General features: G+C 43.7%; 1 protein-coding gene across 1 annotated transcript; it reads right to left on the minus strand.

Moving 5' to 3' along the window:
* Window positions 1–721: 721 nt before the first annotated feature.
* On the minus strand, window positions 722–8,098 carry T265_09274 (hypothetical protein; the record flags this gene model as incomplete). Its single annotated transcript, XM_009175302.1, has 2 exons — window positions 722–910; window positions 8,069–8,098. The coding sequence occupies 2 exons, from the start codon at window positions 8,096–8,098 to the stop codon at window positions 722–724; spliced, it is 219 nt and encodes a 72-aa protein (XP_009173566.1).
* Between the last annotated feature and the right edge of the window lie 13,465 nt (window positions 8,099–21,563).

Genomic DNA, 21,563 nt, shown 5'->3' on the forward strand with positions numbered 1-21,563 from the left:
GCGAGTGTGGTACCACTACAACCGAAGCACCTGAATCATTACATCCGATCAGGCATCAGTGTTGAGGGGTTTCTGTGCAACGACTCACCGGAAGAGGAAAAACCGCCACTCCAATCAGTAGTTTTGACGGCTGCCCTATCCTCACCTATGTGATGAATTGTTTGCATTGACACTCAGAATGAGATAGTTTATCCCTAACTGTAATGCTTCAACACTCGTTAATTCTAAGCTAAATCTATTTGGAATATACAGCCCTGTTGATGCACAAAACTTGCCAAAACTTTCACATGTGCCGTCACTCACGGACGGTGGTTTGAATTTTCGTGAAGGACACAAGAAGCCACTCACAAGGTTGCTGAAAACTCCTCGACAGCCCAAGACCGGTTTCGCGGGGCTCATCAGTTAGGTGCAGTCCCCGAGTTTCCGTCAACCGTATGTTCTAATTGAACCCAAATTACACTATTTTTGAGAAATACACTCATTTGCAAATCAATTTGGTTGTGACGAGAGACTCAACTGAATCTCTCGTTTATGCTATTCTACAACTAAATATGCCGCACATAGACTGTCTCATGTTTCAGTTGGCACGATATTCGGGGTATCGCAGTGTGTTTTCATAAATGAAACCACTCACAAGGTTGCTGAAAACTATTCGACAGCTCACGACCTGTTTCGTCCTTCTTGGGGCTCATCAGGTGGGCACAGTCCCCGAGTTTCCGTTCTACTTGAACCGGTCATGGGCTGTCGAAGAGTTTTCAGCAACCTTGTGAGTAGATTCCATCATGGAAATATACTGCGATATCTCGAATATCGTGCCTGTGTGCAGCACATTACGTTGTAGAATGTCATAAACGAGAGATTCAGTTGAGTCTCTCGTGCCAACCAAACTGATTTGCGAATGAGTGTATTTCTAGGACACAAGAAGCCATTTGAAGTTGGACACCGTGTGACCAGAGTTGAGAAGTCCACCTGAACATCTTGGAACATCCTACCAATCGCTGTCATTTGTGATGCAATCGACCTTGTACAATCCAGACTACTATGATCTCTCTTTCTCTCGGTGTCACTGAAGCGGACTTTTCCATATGCTTACAGAATGCGGCAATCAGCACTGTTGAACCAAAACAGCTCTCTGAGTAATCAGATAAACTGATCTGACAAAATGATCAGACCGTCCCCATACCTCCAACCCATGTGGATGGAAGCTAAACGGAAAACAACAAACACGGCTAAACCTCATCTGCTGTGAGAAGTGGGGAGTGGATGCCCCACAGTTGTAGCTTTTACGCTTGTAATCGATAAGTCGATGGATTTTTGGTTGAAACCTGAGAACCTGTCACTCGAGGATCTAGTCAATAGGTGATCATATGGTCTGGCCTCCGGGATTGAAGAGTGAGTGGCACTTTGTTCTCTCTAAGTGAGAGCCACTCACCCTGGGGATCAGCCACTCATGGCCAAACGGTTAAGTGTTCAACCACTGGCTCCAAAAGTTGCGCTCTACCGGTGCTCCCCAGTAAGCATGAACCCGTTGTCCAGTGCTTCTCGGCTTGTCAGTACAATTTTGTCTTCACTAACTGGATTCACCCAGTTAGCGTTTAATCTGTACGCCATCCTTTTTCCAATATTAGTGAATCACTGTGTCTACTTGTTCGTTCAAATTAAGTAATCGTCTGACTTTTGCTTTCCCCACCGCCTAGTGTTCTAGTCCATTTCCAGTTCACCCACATTCTGGGTCGCCCACGTTTCCCGTTTTTGGTTACAAACTGATCACGTGGTTGAGAAACAATACTGGGCCATGCTTTGTAAAGAGTATAGTATATATAGTATATAGTAGTTTTATATATAGTATATAGTAGTATAAATAGTAGTATATATTAGTATAGTAGTACATAGTAGAGTATAGTTCGTGCGGGTCACCCTATGCTCTTATTGGCTGTTTAATTGTAGCGTAGTTTTCGCAGTCATGTGTAACTAACTTTGGGATAAACCATACGTAATCACGTATTCGGTTTACAACGTTACGACTTCTATACAATACTGCAAGAGGGCTAAGGTAACTCACCAGTGGGTTGATCTATCATACATTCGCAGAAAATTGTTCACTAGTGAGCAGACATACTATCCAATCTAGTATACCGTCCAAAAGTCAGTCACGTGTTCGTTCTTCTTCCGTTTAGATTTCACCTAGAAATTGACAGAAATCGATATTATCCTGTACTTTGAAAGCTAGTTTCTTGCTGAAAGGTTCTCTACAAAACAAGATTCTTTTCTGAGGAGTAGATACACTTCATCTTCGTCTGGTTTAAAATATCCATCAACCGATTGCTGAGAGGACGTCTCACTTTAGAGGATTTCCGAAGTAAGCATGGGATAGTGTGAGCCATACATTAGGAATGTTCAAATTGATGTTACCCTCTACACAGTCACCTACTTATCGCTGCAAGAGACAGGTTTTTAGAAGGAAAAAACGAAGGTCACATGTTTTTCGCGGCATAATTTCCAGTTCAGGTAGGTGCTTTTTTGTAGCGAAACCAGCGGGTAGCAACCACGATCACGCCATCAGTTGGTGTGGCCGTGGGGATGGTGGTGGTGGTGGCTGAATTTTGTGTACTCTTGAGTAAGCAAATTTGATAAATCTTTGATTAGGACCCCAAACTCCCGTCATGATTGCACGCGTCAGAAAAAAGTAGTAAAACATGCGCTCATTAATACATCCCTGGCGTCTGGCGAACTAGGTCTGCAAATGAAGCGCGGTTTGAACAGTTGAGTAACTCGTATGGATAGGTCCATTGCCGAGTTAGGCTGAGTTCTGTCTTCCAATACATTGGCTTTTTTTCAACTACGATCATCGCTTGCGTGAAATATATTAGGAGTTTTACTCAGTCGGGTAGTGTGGTCCCAGCCAAGTCACATGACCGGTGCTCAGTTGGGTTGAATTAATCGATAAGAAACCGGCTAGTTCAAAGCCTGTTGCGCTCAAGTGATAAACGAGATTGTTATCACACAACATTAGCGCATGAAATCGCCATTCACCTGTGGCCAAACATATAATGTTTACCATGTGTTGGGAAATATAATTCCACACTAGCCGATTGGACACATTAACGGGGGAAACATAACGCATTTTCCCAGGAAGTCCTCGGTGTTGTACATACAAGCTACGCCACATATGGTCAGACGTGCCCGTGTTGTGGCATGTACAGTACCGAAACCGTTACAAACAGATGGGTGTTGAAATCACGTGTGGAAGCCATTAACGCTGGGCACTTTACAAATTTTGGCTAAAACCAGGCCCATATGATAAAAAGGAAGTTTAGTACCAATCGTTCCGAACCAATATTCCACTTTAGAAGCACTGGTGAGGAGAATTCAGATGAATCCTCTGAGTTATTTTGGTGTACGTTTAAAACATTCATACTATTATTTTTTTGCTGTGTTTTGCCAATCAATACACTTTACGGTGCTCTAAGAAGTTAGAATTTAGCAGTTTCCTTTGCTCAGGTAATAGATAATTGACCTTGTTATTACTGCCCACAGCACGCACCTACAATAATCGATCTCAGCTTGAATCGATTTCTTAATACATTCTCCCATCGACCAGTCAGACAAGATTTTGGGACCTTAGAGGAGACTTTGTTCTCCATATGAAGTCACTTTCTACTGAACCACAGACAATCACTGTACATCTGTTTTATCCTTATTGGGAATCATCAGCAGTGCGCATCTCGCGAAACTCCGAAGATTCTCTAACCCGGCTAGTAGCTTGAACACTTAACCGTTCGGCCACGAGTGGCTGATCAACAGTGTGATTAACTCGCACTTAGACAGGATATAGCGCCGCTCGTCCTTCAGTCACGGGATCCACATCTCGCGGTCACACGTGTTGATTGGCTCCTCGAACAACGACTTCTCAGATGAAAGTTTCACTCATCGAGTGAAGTTTATTCTTCCACTGAGCTACTTGTAGGTTACTGGTAGTCTGAGGAGATTTGGGAATTTTTGGTGTAGAATTCGTCCTGAACGCAAAGCCAGCCTATGCTGAAAATCCCAGAATCACGGTACACCTGTATCGTCCTTATTGGGGACCATCACTAGTGCCTATCTCAGGTAACTCCGGGGAGGCTCGAACCTGCGACCCAGTAGTTTGAACACTTGATCGTTCGGTCATGAGCGGTCCATCAGTAGTGTGACTGGCTCTTATTTGTAGCGCCATTTATTCTTCAAACAAGGAAATACAAGAAAGGGAGAGTGTTACTCAGAAACAGAAACTACCACAGTGATCACACACAAGCTATAATTGTTCTGACCCAACCAAGATCGGTTCACCAATTTCAGTGTGAAATCGAGGACCACTCAGGAGGTCTGGATAAGAATGCATAGACTGTGCTGGCCGTAAAAGCCAGTAGAAATGCGTACCTCACATTTTATGATAATAATGACAATAATACGAATACTAACAGTACAACGAAAGGCTGAAGCCTTTAATAACTCTTTCTTACGGCAAACTTTCCCATTCTATCATCCACGACAACAGACGGCTTCTGTTAGTAAGCCATCACTGTACAAAAACCAATCGGAATAGAGGCATAGATGTTTGGTTGAATTATAGATTTCGCGCGAATCCGTTGTAGGCATTGCAACTTGCTTGAACTTCATGAAAATGCCTTTATGAATGTTTACAACGAAGAAGGAGTTGGCATGGAACCATGGCGGAGATGCTTCAGATTAGACTACAAAGATACTTGGCACTGTCGGCACACGCACTCTACACGAAAGCTAACCATGATCTGTTCTTATGCTAATGCATCTGATCGCACAGATTTGAACTCAGTCTTTGTGCTCAAATGCACAAGTCACACAAACCTACTCATATCGTCCTGATTCACGAGGTTTGAGATTGAAAGTGACAAATTTTGTTGGCAATTGATCAGGTGGCTGTTGATCAATCACCAGTGAATATACCCGAACTACTGATAATCCACCACACTACTGACAAATTTTGTGCTTGTCTTGAGTGCTACTTGTGAAAGGAAGAAGGCCTTCGCTTCGGAGTTGTTTGTTGGAGAAAAACCACCTGAGCAGTTATAAACTATTGGACAGGGGAGCAAAACTCTCAAATGCATCTTGTTTACAAAACTGAATATTCATCTTCTCCTTGAACGCGTCTTCCTGAACTTTCTTGGATATTCATTGACTGTTACTCAATTTCAGGCAGGTGTTCCAAAGTGACTCCACAAATTCCGTAATAGATCTCACTTTTCAAGAGATGCGAAGCGGATTTACGAGAAAACATACTACTCCCACCAGTAGTATCACCGTTACACTTGTAGGGTTTAGTTGTTCGGGCCGATTAGAACTGCTCTATGCCCTGCGGAAATCAGAGTGTCGTATTTGATTGTCAAAGCCTATCAAGGCCATCTGAAAGCGGTATCTCTCGCGACTGCGGTCCAAGCAAGGCGGGAGGTTGACAATGTTCAGGTAGAAACAACTATGGCATCGAGACCGTCTAAAACGTTGACGAATGATGACACCAGTGGGTGTCTGGTTTGAACCTCCAGGTGATGACAGCCACAAGGACAACTTTTAATCTTATCTGTCCAGCACCGAAAAAGTACCCTAAGAGAGTAGTAAGTCTCCGCCTTGGAGACCCCAGTCACCCCTTTGACTGGGGAGTCAAATCAACTCAGCTTTCATGTTCCACCTTTTGATATCCTGACCGCAGTTTAGCTTGCTTATGTGATCCTACTTCAGATGATAGTGAAGGTCAAATTTGAAAATCTTTTGGTTTCGGTGGGCTGGACTAAACTTTCGACCAAACGCACGGTAAAAGAATGCACTGATAGATACTAAAACGGATTTTAGAAAGGCTCGCCATTTGACATCCACCTTAGCTTGCTGAACAAAGACTAGGACAGGCTTTTTTTATACCTCCCTTTGTCCGGCGAGAGAATGTTTGTCTCCTGCCAGTGTACCGAGTTCTGCTCACCTCAGCCTTGGTGACGGAGAGTGCGTGACTGTGAAACCAAGGTCTATCCGTAAACTTGTTGTCACCCCTTAGCAAGGAGAATGGAGTGCTGTCAAGCGATTCTATGTTGTAGAGAGCACACAGCCAAATATCACCTTACACAAGAGGTGTATGCAAATCAACCCGGTGTAGAATTATACAAAATGATTAAGAAACTAAACGAACAGGGGTGACAACAATATCTTTGTAATGTACTACTCATAAGGTTACCGCTGTCGTCGAATTTTCAGCAACCTTATGAGTAGTACATTACAAAGATATTGTTGTCACCCCTGTTCGTTTAGTTTCTTAATCATTTTGTATAATTCTACACCGGGTTGATTTGCATACACCTCTTGTGTAAGGTGATATTTGGCTGTGTGCTCTCTACAACATAGAATCGCTTGACAGCACTCCATTCTCACGATGATGGCAAATTCGTTTTTCAGGTACTCTACAATTCCTTCAGGGTATGAAGGTGAGTAGGATCAACGGAGTGGACTGCCCGATGTGGAGTATTGCGTCTGTCTTTTTGTTTATATACTGCGCCGGGTGCATCGCTGATGCTCAACGGACAAAGCCTAACTAACTCTTATTATTATGCGATAGGAACTCAACATTTTGAGTAGGGCCCGTGATAGCTGACAGACGCGTATCCATATTTTTTCCGTTTCGACAGTCCTCCTCAGTCTCGAAACGGTCATTCTGGTTCGTGCAAGTCAGGGGCGACGGACCGGACCCACGAACCCATCAACAATTCCTACCCGGGGTGTGAATTCTGAGCATTTGACGTCCGAACAGCACAGGCTGGACATAACCAGAGTGTCACACCCCGGAGCATTGTGATCAGCTTGTCAGATGACTACAAACAGTCACACAGGAAAGTCTCAATGATGTGTTGACGAGAACAATAAATATCCGACCATGCGGTTGAGTTTGACTGATGCAGACGGATAACAACTCGCATTTTCCCTTGGTCTGTTCAAATGACGGTGAAACGATATAAGCATGGCACTTTCCACGTTTTTCATCCAAAAAAAACGCGGATGGAGGATCGAGTAGGTTTTCTCTTCAAATCGCGCGCACATCTCGTAAAAGTACCATACAACACCTTCCTCTTCTCGCTGGTCAGTAAAAGATCATCGGCTTGTGTGCTCTCTGCCTAACTACCAACTGACTGTGAGAAAACACTTGTTTGCTGTCTCGCAAGAACCGGACTTTATAGAGATTAGAATAGTTGCGTAGCTACCAATTTTAAAATTTGGGCTTCGCAGGTCCGATTGAGCTAGACACTATGCATGTGGAACGTTTTTCAGTGATATGTCCAAAAGAACAGTCAAACACTACAACCCCTTTTTTACACAGTAAAAGAACTAAACTCATAGACTTCCGAAATTGTTCTTTGTACTAGATTCGTGTATGTAACCACACGGAATCTCTAAAGTTTGACGCCTTTGTTGAGTCTTATGTTAGAATTTCTCGGCTGTTTTGGTTCCCCGTAGCAGAACTAATGACCTGGTTGATGAAAGCTAGAAATTAATCGACCACCCCTGACAAAATGGCTCAATGGTGTGCAATAGGCTGGTCGTAGGCTTGCGTATGTCACGTACACCTGACGATTTCCAGTACCTGTAGAATATATATTTCAAGGTTAGGTTTGCTTTCAAAGTGGGGTCTCGACAAAGAATCACAAATTTGCTGATTCAGCTTGTGAGATGGCAAACAGTAGAGGGACTCTGGAAATTCAGTTTTTGTCCGGTATGCACTTTCACCTCTGTAGAAAGGCTACTTCAGAAAGTCAAAAGGTTTTGTTTTATACTATCCCATCGATTGAGGCATGTCTGAAGGACAGACTTTTAAGAGAAAACTCAAGAAGAGAGCTTACTCTTTTGAAAAGGTCACAAGGACATTCGCCGTCAGTTGAACTCGATTTGTCACTCACTGAACAATAGCTCCCTCCAGGGAAATCCTGCTATTTATGCTTACCTTCAACACAAAAACAAACAAAAAACTTGCCACAAAAATGGCTTAAAGTTCTTTCTAATCTCAGTGTGAAGCACACACCTTGTTCAACGTCCCAAGTGATTTAGCCATCAAGTAAACGCAAGAATCGTTATAACGCACTGCCCCAGTGAAGCTGGAAATACCCGACTGTCGTTTTCATCTAATACAAAAACACCTAATTTGTCATAAAGAAACAATCAGTAAAAACCACACTACTTAAAGTAATATGTTTACTACGGAAGTGTCAAAGAGAGCTTGTCCTTCGCCACTTATGTGGTGGTCAGTAGAACTCAGGTGTTGCACCTGTCTGTGAGCATGAATATCGTTCGGTAAGCTATGCTGTGAAATGATTTGCCACGACTGTGTTTACTCATTCTAAATAGTTCAGTGGGTTAATATTTTTTATTTGACTGACTGTCCTCCACACACGGGTACAGCCAGTTCTTGGCACGCTTATCGCGGTTCCTCAGAGGATAGAGTGAGTCACACGATTCATTTAGTTTCATCTAAACATCACGCATCATGCTGCTGATGAATGAAACAAGCTATCTAAAATTCACTTAATTTCGAAGAGTTTTCAGCAACCTCGTGAGTAGTTTCCTTTATGAAAATATACTGCGATATCTCGAATGTCGTGCCAACTGAATCAAGAGGCGGCCTGTGTGCAGCACATTCAGTTGTAGAATATCACTTGAGTCTCTCGTGAAAACCAAATTGATTTGCAAATGAGTGTATCTCTTAGACAGCTCTTTCGTTTTAGACATTCGTTCGGCTTTGAGTGGCCCAGTGCATTGGAAAGAGGCTTACTAGCAGAAGAGTCAGGATTCGATACGTAGAAAACTCATTGTTGGGGCAGATTTTTACGGCAGTGGGGCTCGACCTGTAACGGTCACTTCCTTGTCTCTTCAACCAACTCCGCTTCATTTTACTAGTACATCCGACCTCACTAGATCACGTGATCCCTTAGTTCCGCAAAAACATACGTGACAAAACCTGTCCTGCTCGCCAATTTGACCGTCTAGGACGTTAGTAGAGAGGCACTGGAGACTACCTGACATCTTACCTGCATTTTTACACGTTCCACACTCTTCCACGGTGTACAAAAGCTGTTCAACCATCTGACTCAAAAAGGTGAGATAACCAAAACATTGGCTTTCGGTTCATCTGGCTCAGTTCAACACGCACGCACTTTTCAGGTGCACTGTGGACCAAGTCAACCTTCCCTGTCTCTCAACCCAATATTGCAAGAAACAAAGTTTAGTCAAAACTTTGTGAATTTTTAAACTTTAAATTGAGTGACTTCCATTCGTTCAGTGAATCTACTGTCACCTTGTGTGTTCCACATTCGGATCACAACTGCTTGTCTATCAGTGATGGTCGGGAATGATTGACTTTCTCACGGAAGCAATACGCGCTCCAAAGGATACAGTTGTAGGTTTCTCAGGCTGGTCCTAGCACCTCTGCAAGTAGGCGAACGGTCGAAAGCGCTTGAATTTCAGCGCACATGTACCCTGGTTTTGTACGCTAATTCCTGACGCGGATGAAGCACACCAGGAGGCAGGCACACGCTGCGAATGACCCCAAGCACGCACACACTCCGCGCACTTCCCCGCTTTAAGCCTAATAGACAGTCGGTCTCCCAAACACACACACACACACGCACAGGTACCCATAGACGCACACTATTCTCACGCACGCACGCACGCACGCACGCACATTTTCAATTATTTGGTTGTCATCCCTTGAGGGCGGGCCAGTCACGTAAAAATATCGGACCATTTTCCAACTCAAGACACCTCATGTCAATTGAATATCGGAGGAAATCCTTGTAAAGATGGTATAATTAACAACATTGTCTCCTGTTGTGAGCGCCTTTGGGGGCGCCGCGAGCAGGCGATTCAGCCGGGACGATGTCACTCCAGTAATTGGCTAACTCAATCCATTTAACCCATCAGGGTTCGGGTGAATCATGCCTCATCACAAAACCGTTTTTCTTGAGTAATAGGAGTGGAAAAATTAAACCGCTGCTCTCGCGGAATTACTGATTGTTGCTGGGCAAACGATGTTGTGCCGGGGTAGGGTGGTCGGACGGTCGGCATTGTACACATGAATGAAGCATTTCAAATCACGAAGCATGCGCAGCCGGCGAATAATGGAGCGAAAAATTCTTTTTTCAGCCGAGGAACTTCGATAATTTGGACGATACTGCGAAAGAAGGATGTGTGGAAGGCCATCTTTCAGTAAAAACCGTAATTCACGGTGTTTCCAGTCTTGGATGACCTAAAACCTGTCACCATATGGTCATCACTTCTACTCTCTCGGTTTTATTCACAGTGGGATGCCTGGCGACGCCCACTGCAACCGTTGTCTGGTGTGAACTATGGTTCTCAAATCACATTCTTCATATCTTGTAGGTCTGCTTTATGTTTCGCGTTCAACCCACAGGTCACCACAGCTGATCTCCTCTCTAGCTCCCGATATTCGTCTGCGTTCCCTGGTGGTCCGTTTACCCTTGTCGACCTGACTCTCAGCTGTAGCACCCTTTCGGTGCCTAGCTGCCATGCTACCCGAAGGAAGCAGGTTGCCCAAGCCTAGACAGGGTAAGTCGAGAGGCAGAGGTCGGGTTCGAGCCACAGACCTTCCGGTCAGTCAATTCGCGCTCTAACCGCTTGGGCCATCTCGCCCCAACTTGACTGCAGTTGTTACATTTGATTCTGTGGACGCAAATCTTGGGGGGCGCTACTTCTAGTAAATCAGCACAAACTGGTTACCTCTTGAGGTGATCTTCTCGCGTTGGCGCCATTTCGGACGGTTCGAATGATTTCAAATCTTCGTGGATTAACAGCTGTTCACATTCACTCCCTGCTGATTTAAACCTAATCATCTAGCTGGCTGTTTACTCTCAATCTCCAAGTCTGTTTTTTAGTTCAACTCGGCCTGTTGTTCAAGAAGTATAACAGTTATAGGACAATACTGTTGAATCAATGTGCGAAGAAAGATGGATTTGGAAAATATCAAAGATTCGCTTGAAGAAACTGCCACAGCGCTTGGATATCGAGGGACTTACTACGCACTCCAGTATGAATGAAACGGAAACCATTCAGCCAGGTGTATGAGAATAGCTGAGCCGAAACTTGGGATTGTGCGATTATCGGAGATGAGCAGACATTAGGAAAAGTGGCTTATCGTCACGTGACCCTAATGAGACTACCGAGTAGAGACAACATGGGTACAACATCGGAGTAGAGACATCGGTCTTTTTGAAACTCATCAGCTAATCACCGAAATCTGATCAGTTTACTTCATAACCGAACAATGGATTGGTGTGTGTGTGTGTGTGTGTGTGTGTGTGGAGAAAAATACTCATCTGCAACTTGAGTTGGTGATCATGGTGAATGCAAACAGATCTCAGACAGATCTTCAGCTAATATGAATTAGGTTCAAAGTTCTCTGCCAAAAGTGAATAAATTTTCTTAAACCATGCCAATATGTGATACAAACGAGTCAAACTTGCGAAAGACATACAAGAGCACTCTTCAGGTGAGTTGTTCTGAACCGTATGCATGGTGTCACAAACCCAAACCAAACCGCTGTCCAAATTCTCACCCTTACTTTGTCAGTCGTGAAAAGTAATTTAAAAAGACTGATTGATATTCAACAGTGAGTTCGTGTGCCTACCGAGCGGCTCCTCGCCAAAATTCGACTAATCTGGTCACCTGATAAGACCGGACGGAGTTTTGCCCGGCAATAAAGTTGACACCCAATTTTTTGGAGGAAAAAACCTCGCTTAATTTTCGATAGTTCAGGTTAATACATAATGAATGCTTTAGGTGTGAATAGTCGTCACATCATTCACTGTCTTCTCTCAGCCTCCTTCCCATCAGCCCGAATGAGATACATCTGGGAAGACAGTGGACAGTAGACGAATATTCCAATCGCTGTAGGGAGGTAAGCTAGATATTTGTTCGGTGAAGGAATTTTCCTATCTTTATTGACATTACATCAGGCCTTTCAACCACGTTCCACTAAGAATCGATACCGCAGGCAAAACGATATCTGTCTGCAAAATAGAATTGAATTCTTGTACGAACATTTGTTCGTCATCAGTGACATTGATTAACAGAGTGAAACGCAATAAATGTTGATTCAAGGTGCAAAAATGTTTGAATAACAATGAAAGATGCAAGGAAAGTTGGAGTGAATCCAAAACAATTCAGCTACACCGCTAGATTTGAGCCGATTGTTTGCTATTTGTGTTGCTTGAACAAACTCAGGGAAAACTTGCCAAAAAGCATGTATAGACGTGATACACTACTCATAGGGGTGCTGAAAATTCTTCAAAATCGCATGACCGGTTTCGCCCTTCATGCTGCTAATCAGGTAGATGCAGTCGCCGAGTCTCTCTAACCTTCTATTCTACTTGAATCCAAATCGAACGAAACGCGGCAAATACACCCATTTGTATATCAATTTGATTTCCACGGGTAACTCACCTTGATCCCGGTTGAATATCTCGCTTGAGCTGTTTTTAAGCAACTAAATGTGTTGCACAGGGCCACGTCACGTTTCAGTCGGTACGATATTCGAAAGGTCGTGATACATGTATAGACGTAATACACTACTCGTAAGGTTGCTGAAAATCCTCTGACTGCCCATGACTGGTTTCGCCCTTCTTGGGGCTGGAAAGTAACGTAAACAAGAGGTTCAGCTGGGTTCCAGGTGCTTCCCTCGCAAAACCAAATTGGCTTGCAAATGACTGCATTTTTCACAAAAACATTTAAGGAATAGAGTATGAAGCTAACTTAAACGCCATTCACAGTAGCCTCCTCGACTAAGTCCTGTGTCTTAATCAACCAAGATATTTGTGGGAAATAGTTCGATAAATTGCTCGCTGAACTTCATCAGAACTCTTGCGCTTGAACATGCCCAAACTAACCTTAGATAGTCATGAGGGTAATAGTTCCTAGTTCTGTCACCTCCTCAACTTCATTTTGATGACGCGACACCAGAAATGATCGCCGCAATGCCAGTCGGGAGTTTTAGTAACAGACATGATAAAGGCTCACGTTTTTTAAATATTCAACCTAAGATAGTAGAACAAAGACTTCCTAAAGTAACTACAGTGTGAATCAGTAAAAGTCGATACTATAGAGATTTGGCCACCATAACAATATTTAGTTTTTCCCCATCAGTTTTTAGATTTTCCTTCAGCTGCGGGATTGAATCGGGTTTGTAAACCCCCAACGGTACCCAAAACCTTGGAGAACCCTGAGTTAGAACACTTGAAAGCTGCAACACATGAGTCTTCATGGCAGTTCTTCACTTGCTGGATAAAGCAGCCCAGGATTTTAGCTCGATCATCGTCATCCTCTAGCCGTGTTTTTTCTACAGCTTTAAGTAGTCCAAGCTGCAGTTTAAACTCTCAAGGTTACACCAGCTCTTTCGCTCTAGTAGCGCGTGTAGTTATGAAGAGCACCATTAGACATTCGCCACTTTGCTGAAGTGTACCGGATGCCAGGCCAAGCGTTGTTACATTCGAAGACCCCAGTTTCTTTTGCTTGGATCTGTCCATAATGTTAACAGAGGGTTAGTCGTGATACAATGTCAGGAGGCATCAAAAAAGCCGAAAACTAGTGCAACACTAAGGTGATTTCCCTCAAACTCTCTGGTCGCAGTAGCAATCGATATCCTGAGATGTTCTCTCACCCTGCATAAAAGGCGCGTGAAGCATATACGTGAGTTTCGATGATTCTCAGCTGAGATTTTATCTATGAGTCAAGCCAATCTGTGCTAAAAACCGAGAAGCACTATACACCCGTTTCATCCTTACTGGGAGTCATTGGCAGTGCGCAACTCACGAGAATCCAGGGTGTATAGAACTGGCGACTTCAGGTCTATTAGTGTAAGCACTTGGCCGTTCAGTCAGCTCTCACTAAGACAGGATATACGCATGCTTCAATCACTGAAAACACATCACGTGACTTCCCTGGTGATGAGTTCTCAGATGAAAGTGGTACTAATCAGTCCACGGGTAGAATACAATTCATTTAGAGGACGAACCCATAAATCAAAAAGTCTGGTGCATACGAATGTGGTAAACAAAAGGGTGAATGAGTTGAGTTTTTTGGGCTCATATTCCCTAACATAATTTGTCCTCTCGTTCTCTAAACTCTTTACTGATGATCAAAAAGAGCACGATTTGGTTCAAAGATACTACTTACAGACCGAATGGGTCTATTTGTTAAGTTTTGTTCGATTTTGGTCCAAGTAGAAGCTAAGGTTGGAGGAAACTGGGCGACTGAACTTAGCTGATGAGCCTTAAGAATGGCGAAAGAGGTTGCGGGCTGTCGAAGGACTTTCAGCGACCTTATGAGTAGTGTGTTTCTACTATGGAATATTTGGTTACTTTATGATCCACAACTGCGAATCAGCCTTGGCGTTAAATTTAACCTCAACAAGTCATCACCTTCTTACCTATCACCCATTAACGCTAAAAGCTGACAACGTATCACGTGGGTGAAACGAGTGTTACAAAAAGTTATTCTCAGGATCAGAATGAGTTTAACTACACTCAGACATCAGTGGAATCACAGTCAGTCTGCTTTAGTTGTTGTATCGGTTTCCTGAAGCACGACAGATGAGTGATTCGGATATGAACTAGTAACAAGAATGCGGAAACAGCGCTCACCTGATGACCAAACGAATAGATCGTTTGTTCGTTAGTTTCTTTCTCCATCTATTTGTCAGCTTTGATCAACGTAACTCTCAATCAGCAAAGCGCGAGCGTGAAAAAAGTAGGTGTGATTTGTGGATGAACATTAAGTCAGTGAGTCGAGATTTATCCAACTTTATAGTTCCGTGGAAATCGACATGCCAGATGAGGTTGTGCAGATCGACCAATCAGTGGCTTAGGTGAACTACTCAAGCCCACGGTAAGCTTGTAGCTGTGCAGTTATGCCGCTCAAGTCATCGAAAACACTACGTTTCCTTAAGGTAACGAGAGATTTGGCTGGGTTCCAGGTGAGTCTCTCGAAAAACCAAATTAGTTTGCAAACAAGTGCATGTTCACTAATTTCGTGCAATTTGGTTTCAAGTAGAACATAAGGCTAACGGAAACTCGGGGACTGCACCTACCTGATGAGCTCCAAGAAGGGCGAAACCGGTCGTGGGCTGTCGACGAATTTTCAGCAACCTTATGAGTAGTGCATTACAAATACATACGTGTATCGCGATATCTCGAATATCGTAGCGAGTGAAACATGAGGCGGCCTGGTGCAGCACATTCAGTTGCCTGGAAACATCACAAATGAGAGAGGGGAGTCTTTCGAGAAACCAAATTAGTCCGCAAATGAGTGCATTTCGCTAGAAACCTTGAGTGCCCCAAATCTCTTATACACTATCTGGGATCGCTGACTGACTCATTTGCAGACTGAGGTGATACTTCAAAACAACACCCAGAGCTTATCCCCGTACTTTAAGCGAAAACGTATTAAGTCTTCGCGGATATCCTGCCAGTAGGCAAAGATGTGCAAAGATATACATGTATCGTGATATCTCGAATATCGTAGCGACTGAAACATGAGGCGGCCTGGTGCAGCACATTCAGTTGCCTGGAAACATCAAAAACGAAAGATTCGGCTGGGTCCCAGGTGAGTCTCTCGAGAAGCCCAATCCGTTTGCAAATGAGTGTATATTCGCTAGGATGTAATATAATTATACTACGTAATTAACCTTGAATTCAGGTCATTTATACACTAACCAGAAACACGAACAAACAAACCAGTTTCGTTTAAATAGCCCTCCCATTGCATGCACAAACTAAAACAAGGAAGCACGGGACTACTCCCTTATAGTAGCTACTCAGTAGTGCATATCGTTGATTAAGCCGGGATTCGAACCTTAGTCATTGGACATACTCCACCAGCGCAAGTCAGACGAGTAAAATTTACAATATTTGAACAACAAGGTGTGTTCACACAAGGATTACCTGGTTATTCCAGCGCCCTGAAGGAGGCATGCTCCAAGAGGACCGCTCAAATACGAGTGGCGTGTTTACAAATTCTGCAATCCTGTAAATACCCGAAACCAGTCTAAACAATTGCTAAACACAGAGGATCTTCTGTCACAACCATTTTGGAAATGACGCTGGTGGGATAGTGCTTCCATTGGGAGGTTAACTCATTCCCACAGAAACGGTTTTTTGGTGCTTGGTTGCCACGCCACCCAGAACGAGATACTCTCAGGCTGTTCAAACTTAAAGTGAAGCAGTGAAGATATTTAAGTCGGATTCGAACTTCAGACCTTCCGGTTTCGCACCTTAACCATTGAACCACCTTGAGCTCGAGTTATCTGTCACCTGTGAGTTCATCCCCTGGTATAGTGCTACTTTCCTTGCATGGTTACTAGCTAGTATGGTTGAAAACGTGTGCATACGTGTCTGTTGAACACAGCATCGACTCTTTAGAGCACATAAGGAAGCCCATCAATTTGAGATAGACTCAGAGACGAGTCTGCTATGGTGCTTATGGACCAGTGGCTCCTTGAATGCACCCGTTCTCACTGCTCAGTTTTTAAGACACGAGATCTCAAGTTGCTTGGTTCGAACCCAAAATCGATACCTCGACTGCTACGGCAACCTGGCAATTTCTCAGCTATCGTCTTTCCTTCAGGTGGCATAGCATTTATTAACCAAGAGGGTGCTACTCTTGGACGATTGATTTACTTCCTATGAAGAGTGAAGGTAAGTTTACAAACCCCAGGGTACTATCGTACTATTATGAATTACTTCATATTGATAACGATATTGCCCTATGTAGCTGACAATAGGGCAAGAGCTCTCCAAAAACTACCTTCTACTTGTTTCCTCATAAATGCTCTTTGATCAGCAGTTCCACGATTTATTTACTAGACCCCGTACAGCAAAAATTCTTTCAACATCTTGGCAAAGTTCACTGGGGTATTACAAAGTGCAACAAACTTTTCATGCATCCACAAAAGAAACATCACCAACGGGATTCTCTGAAAATTTACAATATTTGAAGTGGATTTTATCAGATGGATCATTTTGCCATCTTTATCATTTGGGCCATCGGAACGGAAATGATCGGTCTTTTCAGTCCGAGGCCAGACAAGAAAGATGCCCAGAATGCACTCCTCTCCTTCTCGGTGTTACCACCACCATCACGAGTGCACTTTGAGACTTTGAAGCAAAGATATCCTTGGTAAATCGCGAAGCATGATTAATGAGTCCCCGGAAACGGTAAAAAAAATATTTCAGCAAAGTTAAATCAAAGGGATACTGACCGCGGCAGACGAGATCTACTCACACACGAGATGATCCAAAAACCAAATCTACCGGGTCACCACGTGACAAGATGTGTGGCGTATTGATCCTGTTTAAAGAAATCCCAGAAAGAAACGCTAAGAAGTGACTTGAAATTCTGCAAAGAGGAAGCAGAGGGCGCCTTGTTCAGGCGTGATAAATGCTACATTAGCGTGGGGACATTTGCGTGCACATCGATATCTGTCTTCATCGGTTGATTGTCTTTTCAATGTTTTTTTCCTGCCGTAATCATGGAACGGATAAATTCTACTTTCCGACGGGTGAAGCTTATAAACCGAAGGTGTTTCCGTCCACGTCAGAGCCGCACTTGGTAACTGGAACCTCTTGGACATCCCATGACCGGTTCTGCCCTTCTCGGAGCCCATTACGTAGGCGCGCCTCTGGATTTCAGTTAACTTCATGTTCTACCCGAACCGAAATTGCATTAAATTCAACGAACGCACTCATTTGCATACCAATTTGATTTTGACGGGCAACTCACCTGAAACGCAGTCGAAGGAAAAACATCATAATCGAGAGGAATTCAGCTGGGTTTCAGGTGAGTCTCCACTGAGAACCAAATTGGTATGCAAATGAGTGAGTGCATTTGTCAGAGTTTTTATCCCGTTCATGTGCGACAGAGTAAGCTGCATTCCAATTTCAAATTTGACTAGTAAGCGAACGTCACTCGAACAGAAACCGAAATAACTGATCGATAGAGTGCCTATATCGCTCCTGAATGGGTAATACCAGATTGAGCAATGTGCCTGCGCGCATTTGTTAGGTTGCATGCATAGAGGGACGAGATGGCCCAAGTGGTTAGAGCGCGAATTTACTGACCGCCACTCGACTTCCCTCTGCATCTAGACTTCTGTCTATGCTAGGGCAACATGGCAGTATCCCAGCCCTCGTGCTTCCTTTGGGTGGCATGGCAGCTGGGCGCCGGAAGGGTGCTACAGCTGAACGCTTTCTTTTTTTCTTTTCGCGTGCCCAGATAAGCGATTTGTTGAACAGTGTTCCACCTGGTGGCACTTGATCTGTAAGCCAAGATTGGCAACTGGTTTGAGATTTGGCGAGATATCACCAGTGCTGGGTTGTGGACAAGGTCGGCGAACAGATCCAAAATCAAGCCTCGGGAACTTTCGCCATTCACGGTTCCGTTCGTAAAGCTAACCAGCAGCAAGGGGTACGCTGAAGATCCAAACGAATTAGCGAGAAAAACGTTTCAGTACCAGACAGGTACCGTCAAGTTAGTTAACAACAACATGGTGTTAAAGTTCGATGGAACCCTGGGGGACTGTGTTCATCTGATAAGTCGAAACTGATCGTGGGACGTCAAACCGTTTCAGTAAGCTTACGAGTAGTGTGTTCCGCTTACAGGGTTATTTTTAAATGTTGAATATCAGAGCCCAAAGAAGGGCGAAACTGGTCGTGGGCTGACGATGGATTTTCAGCAACCTTATGAGTAGTACATTACAAATATACACGCATCGCGATATTTCAAATATCGTAGAGACTGAAACATGAGGCGGCCTGGTGCAGCACATTCAGTTGCCTGAGAACATCATAAACGAGAGATTCAGCTGGGTTCCAGGTGAGTCTCTCGAAAGAACCAAATTAGTTTGCAGATGAGTGTATATTCGCAAATGTGGGTAAAACTTCCAATAATACGCGTGAATTTTCGGGTGGATGGATTTTTCATGTCTAGGTTGATATAAACAAGGTGCTGTAACTGACTGACTGAATGACTAACCGACCGACCGACCGACCGACTGACTGACTGACAGACTGACTACAACGAAACAAATTTGGTTTCAAAAGGATTTCATAACATATGAAATCAACTACGGGGTAACTAAAATCATAAATCTTTGGGAAGCCAAATAGGACGGGATAAAAGTTAGGCAGTTGATTCTGGTCAATAGCGTTTTCGGGCATAATTAACTGACTGAGTTTGAATGTTGGTTGGTCAGCCATGGAATCGATCGATGGATCGATCGATCATACAGACTGCCTAGCAAAACCAGGTTGTGTCGAGACAATTAAACAAAAATGTCGGAGTTTTTGTTGGCCCAATAATTTGGCTCTCAAGTTCCCACAGACTTTCCTCCATAAATGAATATATTAGTGAACATGTGGGAATTTGCGTCCCCGTTTGCCAATTGCTAAAGTTAGTGGAATCTCTCACCTAGTTGGACATAGAGCAGTTCTCATCAGTCTTTGATATTTGGAATATCGTGTCAAGTGAAGCACTGGGCCAATTTTTATTCAGCGAGTTCTGTCGAGAGATTAAGCCGGGATTAAGCGGTCACATGCAACATCAGGTTGGTGGAAACTCGGGGATCGCGTCTATTGGATGAGACCCAAGAAGGACTGAACCGTTCATGGGCTTTCGAAGGGTTATCAGCAACCTCAAGAGTAGTGTTCCGTCAGGACAATATGCCGCGATATCTCGAATATCGTACCAACTAAATTATAAGGTGGGGGCAGCGCATTTATTTGAGCAATATCGTAAACAAGAAATCCAAATGAGATTTTACCGAGTTTCCTGTCAGTACCGAAAAAATTTCGTAAACACAATCCGGCGTTCAAGTATGAAAGAAACATGATGTGGGCTGTCGAGGAGTTTTTAGCAACCCTATGAGTAGTGCATTACAAATAAACATGATGTGAATTCGAGGAGTGCAACTGTTTATCGATTACTAAGAGAATCAAACAGGTAGTGAGCTGTCCACATTCATTAGAGGCCTAGCAGTAGATAATGTATTCATGAGTGCCCAGGTGACAGTATTCAATCAATGCTCAAAAGTATGGGTTCATAGTGAGCATATAGTACTTATTGTTACTCAGAAGTTCTACCTTTCTGTTTGATTTCATTTCGGCCTGCGATTAAAGATGGCGGGTCTTAATAAAATACGATGTTTAGGCTCGCAGTACCTTCGTCGTTTTCATCATCACCATCGTCATCATCATCATCATCATCATCATCATCATCATCATCAGAGACAGCGACATCTCTGTCGACCCTGACGCCTCTGCCGTACACAACACCTTAGTCGGACAGACTCGTTCAATCATTCACTTCGTGTTTGAGCTCCTGAACAGCAAATATTTTGAGCCTTTCATCCAGTTTAACACGTTGGGTAGAAGAAATCTGAACAGAGGAGACTTTCAATTGGGAGATTTAAATCACGGCATTCTCTGGAGAAGTGAAAAAACAACGTGAAAAGTTATGACACAGAGGCTGCCAATGATTCATTTTGCAGGGACTGATCTCCAGTCCGAGCACAATGCAAGGCGGTAAAACTCTTTCCACATGTCCGACAACTGATGTGTGTGTTTAATGTCCAACCTTGCCGATGTTTTTCTTTTATTATTAATGAATGATCTGTTAGGGTTTACTTGTGTCAGGGTTTGTATTTCTATTCATCAAGTGACTAAATCGTACCTTCTTGCGTTCTTTGTTGCCCCAAACAAGCAGGAAGCCTCTGAATTTTCCAATGTTGCACGATATCCTCTCCAAAAAAGGCTCCCGTTTCAAGAAATCGGCCGCATTCAACCTTGGAAATAATCCACTCACAAAAACATGACTTTTTGTACTTTTGACAGCTACTTGGCATCAGCGGGATGCAGTAACTGACGTGAATGAGATGTACTCACACCGCAGGTTAGTAGAAAAAGAGACCGTTGAGCCACTGACCCGTAAAGGAACGGTCTACCGACTACTTTCAGGAACTTAGTAGTATCTCGTTAGGAAGGTTTGAATATTTCGCGCAGCGCGCTGGTTCTTCTGGGAACGAACGTCCAGTAAAATATCTTGGTGTGATAATTGGAGACTGTCTTAACCTGGTTGGCAAGGACACTCTGCGTTCCATTTGGGGAAAAATTGCTGGAGAGATGACAATCAACCCTTGAACCATTATCTGTCCAGCCACATCGCCAGTACCCTGGAAGATGATTTGTTTCAAAGATAGTTGTCCAAAACTACGGTGCCCAAATAGCGAGATACGTTGGGAGTGAGAAGGTAATCATCACGATCCTCGCAAACATTTTGAACTGGTAGTCAGAGTCTAGTGCAAAACATTTCCTTATGTATGTTTTCTTTTAGTCTACAGCCTTCTCAAGCCTGATCATGACAGGGGGTTGAGTAGCTTTCGCTATCCAACCAATCGGACAGAGAATGGGAAGGCCTTCCGTGGAACAAGATGTGCCGGTCCCAGGGATTTTACCAGG

The sequence above is a fragment of the Opisthorchis viverrini genome (genome assembly GCF_000715545.1).
Source record: "Opisthorchis viverrini unplaced genomic scaffold opera_v5_263, whole genome shotgun sequence".
NCBI lineage: Eukaryota > Metazoa > Platyhelminthes > Trematoda > Opisthorchiida > Opisthorchiidae > Opisthorchis > Opisthorchis viverrini.